At 40.4% G+C, this 12415-nt stretch overlaps 1 protein-coding gene across 10 annotated transcripts in view; it reads left to right on the forward strand.

The window, feature by feature from the left end:
• FRY (FRY microtubule binding protein) overlaps positions 1-12415 on the forward strand; it is a 445567-nt gene that overhangs the window by 242110 nt on the left and 191042 nt on the right. For all 10 annotated transcript variants that reach the window (XM_045051411.1, XM_045051389.1, XM_045051146.1 and 7 more), the window contains one exon: positions 10898-10951. In XM_045051411.1, the coding sequence (XP_044907346.1) occupies positions 10898-10951 (54 nt within the window). The remainder of the gene's footprint in view (positions 1-10897; positions 10952-12415) is intronic.

Here is a 12415-nt window from a genome sequence, read left to right on the forward strand (position 1 = left end):
GGTTGTACGAAATGGGGTATGTTATGGATTTTACATAACCATAAACACGAAGAAGATGCTGCCGATGAAATTGCCTCTTTTAGCTTGTGTAGAAAACAAAAATTCAAGATACTTATACACTGCAGAACTTCAACAGAAATGAAAATGTTTCTCTCCTTGTGGCAAATTCTGGTTCTGAAATGACAGCATCCCTCTTCGCTCAGGGTTCGCTCTAGCTGCTGGTTCAGATGATGGCACTGGGTGACCAAGTTCCACCCGAGAGGAGACTTGTCTGCGGCGCTGAGTGAATGGGTCTCTACTCAGCACTGTTAGCTTCTGACCTGTTGGTAACACCATGAGAAAGTGTGTGGCACTCATTCCTTCCCGTTGAAACAGTGCTGCACACATACCAGACTGGTCAGTCAAGGTGTCCTAAACCCACATTCCCCCAGTGACACTGGGATCGATGTCTCACCTCATGAATATCAGCCCTGTGGCTTGATCCATACCTACTTGCCCAAGGTTTCCTGGGATTCCCAGCCAACAGAATAACATTATGAGCTTGTCCAAGGCAAACAGTGCCATGTTCATGTTCAGGATAGACTTGCTATGGCAATAGAGAATGGGAACTAGGCAGTGGCTCCCATTCCTAAAGCTAAGTCTAACTGTCAGAGTTGCTTTGGTCTCCTGAAAATACAGTGCCATTCAGACAGTTCGGGGATGCTTCTCATTCGTTCAGTAAGAGTTTTATTTTACATCAGCGTTGTAGTACAGTTTGCATACAATAAACCGCAGGGATTTTAAGCTTACAGTCTGATGAATCTGGCAAACTTATACACGTGTCCGCAGCACACAACCCAGCTGCATCCCGGTGCAGTTCCCGATGAGTTCCCTTGTGTCCTTTTTGTCATCCCGATGAGTTCCCTTGTGCCTTGCGCAGATGGACTGTAACGCCGCCCCTTGCCTCAGCAACTACTGATCTGTGTGTAGATTCCCATTTTCTGGAATTTCATATAAATGGAAGCCAAACAGTATGTACTCTTTTGGGTCTAGTTTGCTTCACTCAGCATAATGTATTTGAGACACATCCATCTTTTATTTTGTATCAGTAAGTCATTCATCTTTATTAGTGAGTAGAATTCTATTCAACGTATAGACCACAGTGTGTTTAGTCACCGTTTGATGGGCACTTGGATCAACAAATAGTTTCTGAGTACCATTTTAACCAGCACAAGTCTTGATCTCCACAGATCACGCTAACAAGGTATACACATACATTGTTTGCCAAAATTTGCAAATTTCAGTGAAGCCTATTTCTTTGCCAAGTCCAATAGTCCCAAGTACAAATCCATTATTTGAACAGTGGAGAGGAAACTTGTATATATATACTTTATACAAAGTATATTATTTATCCTTTATATATACTTCTATAATATAAAGTATTTATGTAAAGTATATATATGCTTTATAACGATGTATAAAACATGTATGTTTTATAAGGCATTTTTGATAATAGCTTACAGATAGATACATAGATAGTATTTTCCAACTTCCAAGAACAAATGATTGATGCTATGTATTGTACAAAGAGAAATAAGACAGACCATCATTTTTTGCTTATCATGTTTCAGGCATATACTAATCTTCACATTAACCCTAGAAGGTGAGTAAAAAAATAATAAGTTTGTGTTTACATAGAGTCTATGTAAACAGTGCCAGACACTGCTCTTAATACTTGAATAATATTAACCTTCATGTCAACATCAGGAGGTAGTTACCATTACTACCCTACTTCACATAGATACAGAGGTTAAACAACTTGTCCAAAGTCAAACAGTTAGCAAGTGGTGGAACTGACATTCAACACAGACTGTCTATCCCTGGGATTCGTGTTCTTAACACCACACTCATGGTCTCCTTCATTGTTCTTCAGCGAAGCTGAAACTCAAAGATTTAATAAAACTTACCAAAGGTGGTGTAGTCAGGGCTGATGCTCTGGTTCATATCCTGGTTTGATTGACTCTAAAGTCCAAGGTCTGATCTACTTAGGAAATGATATACACTTATCCATGTACATTGGTTGCAAGGAAAGAACTAGAGAATGCCAGCAGAACTATTAAAGAGTGAAACTGTGCTGTCCCTTCTTATAGGAGTGAACAGGGAAAGAGTAGTGGGACAAATAAACTTTTGAAGGACAAACGGAATTTTTTGATGCGAGGTGATCTGATTGGGTCTGAGAAGGGTCTGAGATGTGAGTTTTATGTTAGTGGTGACAGAAGAAAATCAGAACGTGACTGATTTTAAGTCTCCAAGGACAGCCCTGGGGAATAGAAACATTTTAGGAGAAAGACTAGCCTATGAAGGACACACAGAAGGGGTGCCTAAAGAGTTGGGAGGAGAAAAGGCTGAAGAATGGGGTGGTTCAAGTGGAAAAAAGAGAAGCTCACTGCAGCTGAAAGATCTGAAAAGCACTGAAAACTGGTCACCAGGTTTGTCATTTGGAAAGTCACTGGGACCGCTAGAGAGAGTATTTTTAGTGTGACAGAAAAGTTAGATTGCAGGTGGTTGAAGAAAAAGAAGAGAGGCAGAAGGGAATACAGGATGTATAGACCACTCCTTAAAGAGCTAAAGATGAGAAGGGCATAGAAAGTAGACAGTGGATATGTGGTCAAGGCAGGCACTACCATGAAAAGATCTAAGCATGTTGATAACTGAGAGAGCCCACAGAGAGGGGGAGGGTGACGTTGGGGGATGGGGAGCTGTGTGATAGAGCAAGGTCCCAGAGGAGGTTAGGAAAGATCCATCCACATACACTGAATGTCCACTTAATGGATGTAGCATGCACCATTAGTGAGTGTACTGGGACAAAAAAAGTCAAAAAGAGCAACAAAATAGAATGTAACCCAGAAACAGATGACAGAAGGTGGTATCTTATATTTCTTGCTCTCTGCCATAGTTTCACAAAGAAAAAAAATGCCTGTGGGAACTGCTCTTTTGTTCAATTAAAATGAAAATTAACTCTGTAGCTAAGTTTAATTGAAGTTTCCTCTCTACTGTTCAAATAATGGATTTGTACTTGGGACTATTGGACTTGGCAAAGAAGTAGGCTTCACTGAAATTTGCAAAGCCAGCTGCAAATAGGACAGATTCTCTTGAGAGTTTTTAGAGATTTAGGGGTTTTTTTTGGTTTTGGTTTTTTGTGGTTTTAATTTTTTTTATTTTAGAGAGAGCATGCATGCACGTGAGTTGGTAAGAGGGGCATAGACAGAGAGAGAGAGGGAGAGAGAGAGAGAGAGAGAGAGAGAGAATCCCAAGTAGACTCCACACTTAGCACAGGGCTCAGTCCCACAACACTGGGATCATGACCTGAACCAAAATCAAGAGTCAGAAGCCCAACTGACTGAGCTACCCAGCTAACCCACTTTTTTTTGAGTACTGAAATAGTCTTCCAGATTTGAATCTGTCTCCATATTTCATATTATGGGGTACTACACATCACATTACTCGCTAGTACCTTCAACTGATTTGAGATACTCCCTATATCATTCACTTGATCTGGGAATTTTTCCCCATTATTTTGGGTGAACATCAGCATATATTGTTTCATTTAAGGAGATTTATTTTAATAACTGAATAGAATAAAGGGAAACACAGTTGTGTCCGTTTCTATGAGCACCCTCCTTCTACAAATCTCCGATTGTCCCAAGTCCTGCTCGTCAGTCTTATCGGAATGTCATGCGGTGATGTCCCTTTTTACCTGTGGACAAACCGAGGCAGATCTCAAGAGGGCTCGGTTCAACGATCCCCACAGGAAGCCAAAATGACCAGCCAATATCTTCAGGGTGATTCAGACCCTGGGTCCCTGATTGCCCCTCGTGTAAGGGAGAGTCTTTTGAGGACAAACGGTCAGTACTCAGAACTGTGAGTTCTCTGCCTCACCCCTTAGATCTGTTTCCAAAGTTGACTCAAACCTGGAACGAATAATATCTGAAGAGAAAAATGTGTGTCAAACATAAAGATATTTTGGACCTCATTTTTCTGTAGTTCAGACTGCCTGTCGCTGTGAGCTGGAAGTTCTGGATGAAATGCTGTGGGTGGCATTTCACCAATGGAGCCCAGAGCTCCCTGCTCTGAGGGCCCGTCACCGCGTGATGGGGCAGCTCACTGCTCACCCTCCTTGTGTTCTGAAGACAGATCCAAAGTGCAGTGATTCAGTTCTGAAAATTTTTGACGACTCAGACCAGATGCGTGAATTGTAAAATTTCACTGCCGAGAGCCATCAAAACCCTGAGTCAATGATGCCAAAACACGTTCTTATAATCAAAAACACTGTAGCATCAAGACTTGAGAAGTTTGGTAGTTGTTTTGTTTTGTTTTGTCTTTTTAAACATCTCACCATTAAATGGTTTCCTCTAAATTATATATTAAGAATTTAAATCCCTGTAATAATGTTAGACTTTTATTTTTTAAGAGAGAAGAGCAATTACTCCTTATAATGTTTTTTTTTCCTACTTTCTGTAACACAGCTTTCTAGTTACACTTGGAAACTTCCAGGAAGCTAAAATTAAAGCTTAAATTGTGTTAGTGGGAGTGCCCAATGCCCTGGGAAAATGGGTGGAACTTAGTTTCAGCTCCTAAACTTTATGCAAGGGGTTATGTATTTTAATCTTCTCTAATTTCAATAATAATGGTGTTAAAGGAATTTTAATACAGTAATGATTATCAGTTCTCCAGTACTCTCTGCCATTCATCTTTCAGTTCTGTGTGGTTAGGTTGGTATAATTTATCTTTATTTTACCTAAAAGTTAACTGAAGTTTACAGAGGTTAAGTAAAATTTGTATGTTTGTAAATAAAGGAGACCTAGGGTTCAAATTCGAGTCTCTGACTCCAAAGCCCATGCTCTGAACTATTACATCAAACTACTATAATCACTAAAAGAGATTAAAAGAGCATCTTAAGCAAAGTTGGTGACGTATTTAACAAATTGAATAATCTCGTATTAACTCTGGAAACATTGCTGGTTTACACAGTTATCGAAATATCTCTGAGGGCAATAGTTTGTATCATTTTAGGTTAGTGAAATGCTACTGTATGGGACACATTTGGGACTTTTTTTAGGCCAGTAAACATTCAGATGTAGAAAATGATTTATTTTTTTTTTAAGTTTTTTTTTCAACTTTTTTTTTTTTTTAATTTATTTTTGGGACAGAGAGAGACAGAGCATGAACGGGGGAGGGGCAGAGAGAGAGGGAGACACAGAATCGGAAACAGGCTCCAGGCTCAGAGCCATCAGCCCAGAGCCTGATGCGGGGCTCGAACTCACGGACCGCGAGATTGTGACCTGGCTGAAGTCGGACGCTTAACCGACTGCGCCACCCAGGCGCCCCTAGAAAATGATTTATTAAATAAGCCCCTTGTATTCCACAAATAGATAACCTTTTGATACATGAGACTTTCCTAGACTTGCCCGTGTCCTGTCATGTATGGACCGTCTTTTCTCTTAGAGCGTGGCCTAGTGAGAAAAGACTAGAAAGTAAAAATGTAGCTAGCATACGCTGAAATTGTTTGGAAATTGAGGGAGAAGTCAATAGCCTTTCTCTGCCCTTTGCAGGTAGATACACACACAAAGAGCTTTCAGAGTTTATATTTTCTTAAGGGAGGGGAGGTTGGAACTTCTCAAGATGTGAGAAACAAACAGGGACCTGTCTTTTTTTATAGAAATACTTAAAACTCTTACAGGATTCTTCATGACAGGAGAAACATCCCTCTGGGATGGGGCAGGACAGCAGTGTTCTTTGATTTCTGGGGGAGCACATTCAAAGAAAAGCCCACGGTGCAGACAGACCTGTGTCTGGCTTCTCACACGGTAGGCAAGACTATCTGTGAATGGAAAGAAATGGGGAGAGGGTCCCTTCTGCAACTCTGTCAGGAAAAGATAAAATGTTGGGTAAGTGCTACTAAAGTAAGTTTTAAGAAGTAGCTTATACTATCTTGAAAAAGTGAGATATTGTTAAAAAAATTTTAAGCGATGACAGAAGTGATGCCTCAAGTTTCTCCTGGGTTTCTTTTCTTACGGAGAATTTCAACATCACTAAAGTAGAAAGACAGTAAAAGAAACCAACTTCAATTATCAACTCGTAGCCAGTTTATTACACACTCCTTGCATCTCCCCCGAATAATATTTGAAGCAAATACCAGAAACCGTATTATATCATCTCTGAACATTTCAGCATGTACCTTTGAAAGACACTCTTTTAAACAAAACCGCAATATCATTACCACACCTAAAAACAGTAATCCCTTAACATCTTCAAAGAGCCAAAAAGTGTTAAAGTTGCCAATGGCCTCATGAATGTCATATTTTTTTAACGATTTTTTAAATCGGGATCCAGATAAGATCCACATATTGCAATCGTCTTGTTAAAAAATCAGTAGGAGGGGCGCCTGGGTGGCGCAGTCGGTTGAGCGTCCGACTTCAGCCAGGTCACGATCTTGCGGTCCGTGAGTTCGAGCCCCGCGTCAGGCTCTGGGCTGATGGCTCGGAGCCTGGAGCCTGTTTCCGATTCTGTGTCTCCCTCTCTCTCTGCCCCTCCCCCGTTCATGCTCTGTCTCTCTGTCCCAAAAAAAATAAAATAAAACGTTGAAAAAAAAAATTAAAAAAAAAAATCAGTAGGAACCTCCGCTCCCCCCACCTGGCACCCTTTCACTCCCCCCCCCCCTTGCAACTTATTTCCTGAAAAAACACTTTTCTCTCCTTCAGTCTGGATTCTGCTGCTTGTGTCCCTTTGGCATAGTGTAGCATATTCCTCTAACTGCTGTATTTCCTAAAACCTGGACATTGCCTCTGACTTGGTCAGACTCAGGTTTGGTGGGGTGGGGGTGGGGTTGTTTGTTTGTTTTGGTTAAGACTATTTCATAGTGTTTGCTCTCATCAGAAGAGACTTAATGTCTAGTTTGCTCTGTCCTGTGCTGCTCACAGGCCAAGGACTCCCAGCTTTGGACCACTAAGAATTTTCAGGGACCCATCACCCCAAAGTCAAGTTTTTTCACAATGATTTATTTTCAAAACAAATATACCATTCAATTCGACTAATGAGTTTTCAGTAAATAAGTAAAATTGTTATTAAAATACAGAATGAAGATAAGTTTTTTAAAAATGTAAAAGCATACTGTTCTTCCTGGGTGAAGGAGACCATCGTTTTGAGACTCCTCTGTCATAGCTGATTTCCGCTTGCTCTTTACCCATTGTTCATTCTGTGTTAATTTCACTTCACTGCTTATTTAATGCTCTTTGAGAACCAAGATGTCTTGGATATACAAACCTTGGATTCTTAGACTTGGGATTCCATGCCGCTGGTTGGGATTTCATGCCGCCGGTCTCCTCCTGCAGGAGAACCTTAAACAGAAGTGTGCCTCTGCAGTTTTTCTTATGCACAAGAGCCTTCCTGGTGTTCGCTCTGTATTCCGATGACTCTCTTCTGAGCAAGTCTCCTCTCTTCTCTCCTCCCTCCCTCCCTTCTTTCCTAACTTTCTTTGCTCTTTTTCTCTCCACTTTTTATTTAGCCTGCATGATACTGTCTTCCCCAGGTCTACTTTTAAGCCTCCTGGCACTGATAAAATCTATGTTGATGAAAAGAAATTCCTTGGGATTGGTGAAACGTGAACTTGATTTTCTGTGCCCAAAGCTGTCTTTCCAAGTGCCTAGACGTATCGTCAGACATTGAACAAACCCTGTCAGTGCTTCCCAACTATGTCCTGGGTATGAAGGGAGAGGGGGAAATTGCAACAAGGTGGAACTGCTTACAAGAATAGATGCAAACAAAGTCTCCTGTGACAACTAACAGGTGGCTCCGCGAAGGAGAACTGAGACCGGGCTTAATCTTGGAAGGAACATTTAAACTTAGTCTTCAAAGAATATGACTTCCCCCACTGCAGCAGGATGCTGTCTTTCAGAGAAGGTTCCAAGATAGGGGCTCCTGAGTTATTGCAAAAGTCTACAGATCCACATGTATGCTAAGCATTATCTTTTAGTCTCCCGTATAGATGTATTCCTTTTTCTCTAATGTATGTAAAATAAATACTGTTGCTATTACAGTACAGAGCCATCTAAAAGTATCATTGAAGTCACAGTATTAGAACTCTATCGTTATGTATTTAAACAGATACTAAAATAGAAGGACTATCTGGTGTGTTTGGAGGTGTGAGTGTGTGTTTTGCAGTTGGGAGTTCCTTGAAAAATTTTGACTTTAAAATAGGTCTTATAAAATACATAGTGGTAATGATTGAGCAACATTGTGAATGTGTTAATTAGCACTGAATTGTACACTTTAAAAATAGTTACAGTGGCATAATTCATATCATGGATATTTTGCCACAATAAAAAAGTATATTAAAAATTTGGGGGGGCCTGGGTGGTTCAGTTGGTTAAGTGACCAACTCTGATTTTTGATCAGGTTGTGATCTCAAGGTTCATGAGTTCAAGCCCCGTGTTGGGCTCTGTGCTGGGCGTGGGGTGGGGATTTTCTCTCTCCTTCTCTCTCTGCTCCACCCCCACCCCTCTCTCTCTTTCTCTCTCAGAATAAATAAATGTAAAAAAAAAATTTTTTTTAACTTACAACAAAACACACATGCACATGCAAGTAAGGGGAATCTCATAGTTGTAGAAGCTGGACGTCATCGGCTTAGAGTCTTTATTTATTTGGCAGATGTTTAGCCATTACCAAGGAAGGCTCTGCTCTGTAACTTGAAGTGCAGAGTGTCCTGCACTTCTGGAGCTTGTGGTCCAGAGGGGATGGCACTTAGCTCATCCCTCAGGCACGTGTCGTTGTATAGCGTGATTCCACACTGTGATGTGACTTTACACTATGGTGAGTGCTATGAAGAAGTGTACAGAGTTCCGCAGGCATGTAAGGTGTGGGGAGGACAGACCTGGTGTTCAGACTCAGAGAAGACTTCACCATCTAAGTGACAGGTGCGCTGAGACTTGAATAATGGGCGAATATAGACAGCAGTCCTAAGAGGTCATTGGCTGCTCTCCCATTTCGGTCTTTTCTCCTTAATGGCAGAAACCACGTGTTCTTCCGCATTCCACCCACAAGTAGCATTTGGGACGCCGTGAGCCCTCGGTTTCTGTTGAGTGGTGAATAAATAAAACACTGACTAGAAATGCTTATCCTGGGTTTGTTCCAAGGGTGTGTGTGGGACCTGGCACCACCAGTTTCCATTTCTTGAATTTTCATAGTTTTAATTTAATTGGTTTTACAGAGAACTTCAGATGACGTTATCACCTTCACGTGTACAGGAAATGTCTCACGATTTTGTTGCGAGATTTGTCTTTTTGTACCATCAGCTGCATCTGTTGCTTCTCTCATGGTTCTTCTGTGTTCTCACCTACATTTTTGTATCCACTCTCCCACCAGTGTGTTCTAGATAGCATACTTTGAAGAGGAAAGGTCTGTTAGCCCGTAAGAACACAGTTTTCTCTTTACTTGAGATAAATACATATTTTGAAGCTGTGTATTTTGCAAATGAGAACAATTGATTCATATGGCTCATGGTAAAGCATCAGATCTCCAGGCTGAGCCCATCACGTGCGTGCATTTCTTCAAGAACAAAGATTCTGTGGTGTAGGGGTGCGGTTTGCCATCTGCCTTAGGTGCATATTATCTTTTCAGGTAGAGGAGAAGATTAGAGAAGTGAGGCAGGGAGATTATATAGATGTGGTTGACAACATGTAAATTGAGTCTTTCTAGGACATCAACATTGGCTAAAGTGAAACTTACTATTTTTTTCATATATAACTTTTACATGGTTTCTCATCCTAAACCAAATTTTGGATCAGTGTTAACTTCCACACCTAAAAAGAAAGAAAGAGAGAGAGAAAGAAAGAAAGGGGAGAGGGAGGGAGGGAGGGAGGGAAGGAAAGAAGGAAGGAAGGAAGGCAGGCAGGCAAAAGAAAAGAAAGAAAAAGGACAGGTAAGGATAAACAGTTATCCTTAAGATGCCCTGCTGGAAAGTCAGTTAAGGCTTCCTAATGTAAACAAAGGTGTAATGATTTTGAAAAATTATTTCTGTAGACCTTTGTCACTACCCAGATTATTTCTGCAGAGATTTGGGTGTGACATAAATCAAATAACATGCCCCAAATTCACCAATTACACACAGTAAATGTATTACTGGTAGGGTGTCCCTCAACACCAATCTAATGATTAGATTGTTTCTAAATCTTATTTTGTTTCTAAATCTAGGGACTTGGAATAGTGTATTACTTTCAAGTTTTTATTATATGCTAAGTCCCAGGATAGATAGTAAAATGTTTCATACAAATGCCATAGTGTTTTTTTTTCTTCAACTTGTATGTCAAGTCCAGGGTAGATAGTAAAATTTTTCACGTGGATTCCATAGTTTTTAATTATGCAGTTTCCATTGCGAACTCCAGGCCACTTAGAGCATCAGCTTTTTAATGTTTTCCTCAAAGAGGTATATGTTAAGATGAATAGCAAGAATTGTGGTGGTAACAATCAAACACTGTATATTAAGGTGGGCAGAACTAAGGGAGAGCTTCTCACTCATTTGAAAACTGGCACCTCTCGTGGTGCCTGGGTGGCTCAGTCAGTGAAGCGTCCGACTTTGGCTCAGGTCATGATTTCATAGTTTGTGGGTTTGAGCCCCACGTAGGGCTCATGCTGACAGCTCAGAGCCTGGAGCCTGTTTTGGATTCTGTCTCCCTCTCTCTCTCTCTGCCCCTGCCCCGCTCACACTCTGTCTTTCTCTGTCTCTCAAAAATAAATAAACATTAAAAAGAAAACTGGCACCTCTGTCCCATCATGGGAGAAACAAATGTTTAAAATTGTAACAATAATGGCACTTTTTGAATACTATTTAAGAGCATCTAATAATTACTCTTTTTCTTTCTAGGAAAAGCCATTGACAAAATCTCTACAACGTGGAGAAGATACCCAGTTTGACCAAGTATGTAATAAGTTACATGTATATATGTTGTATTCTGGCTTTTATTAATTTCCAAATGCACAAAAGGCAAGGGCTGGATGCTCACTGTTGATGTATTGATTAATTCCCTCAAAGAGGATACAGGGATATGATCTTAGGAGCTGTGTCCTTCAGCTTTTACAAGTAGACATTCAATAGATGTCTATTGATTGGAATTGGAAAAAATGGGAATATGCTGGAATAATATGAATAGGCCCCCAACTGCCTATGGTTTTCTAAAGCTTTATATACCAGAATTGAAGAAACTAAGAAAATATAAAAAAAACTTCTATTCCAAAACTTAGTTAGATGCCTCTGAATAAATGATCATCACTCTGTAGGGATCAGATCTCCGCATTAGGGCTTATCATGTTTTCATCCAGCATTTTCCTTTGAATACCTACTATTTGCTTGATACAGCCCTGCAAAATACAGAGTCTAGGACAAGTTTTAGCTCTTTTGGAATTCACAATGACGTGAAAGAGAAATCACCTTAACAATAATTATAAGACAAGTATAGTGACTTAGATTCCAATGGAAAAGGTGATACAGGAACAAAAACAATTTAAGACAGAATAAATACAAAGAGAGTCTTTTGAAAATAGATTGGATAGAGATTAAGGAGGGTACTTGTTGGGATGAGCACTGGGTGTGATATGTAAATGATGAATCACTAAATTCTACCCCTGAAACCAATAATACACTATATGTTAACTAACTGGAATTTAAATAAAAACTTGAAAAAAAACATAGGAGTAGTAAAAGGGCGTCCAACTCTAAAGAGCAGGTAATAAACATAGGAAATCAGGATCTGATGATCCTGATTCAGTAACTTTAGGAAGGCTTCAGGTATGTTTAAGAATGATGGATAACTGGGCATCAGAGGAAGTGAGAGATGTGTCTGTGGCATTTCCTAAACTTGTGCAGTTGATGACAGAGAGGACAGCACATTCTCCTTCAGAAACCTCACTTGAAGCCAGTGGCGGAGACCAAATACTGCTGGATGCATCACAGCCTCATCTAATATGGTGGGGGTTTTATTGTCTTAAGGAGAACTCAGAGAGAGTGCCCTTCCGACAGAGCTTTGTAATTGCCTTTAATGTGGAATCAGGAGGAAAATTCTCTGGTTGTTAAAGTTCAGACTTGTTTGATCCAAACCTGTAAGGATGCATTATAAAGTTTGAATTCTGTATTTTCTATTGTATAAGGCATTTGCGAAGGGAGACTTGAAAACCTCGTGCTTATAGTCAGTGTCTGAGGGCTGGTGTGGTTCTGGGTTTGCACTCTGTTGCTGGTAGAGCTGGCCGTTTTCTGGAATGCTGGTGAAATGGAATATGGGCTTCATCTCTCTGTGTCTCAGAACTGTCTTCTCTTGTCGTATTGTCTTTAGTCATCACCTGGCAGGTGACAGGCTGGTTAGAGACCCTGGATGAGCATTTGGGTCAT

Source organism: Felis catus, chromosome A1 (genome assembly GCF_018350175.1).
Source record: "Felis catus isolate Fca126 chromosome A1, F.catus_Fca126_mat1.0, whole genome shotgun sequence".
Lineage (NCBI taxonomy): Eukaryota > Metazoa > Chordata > Mammalia > Carnivora > Felidae > Felis > Felis catus.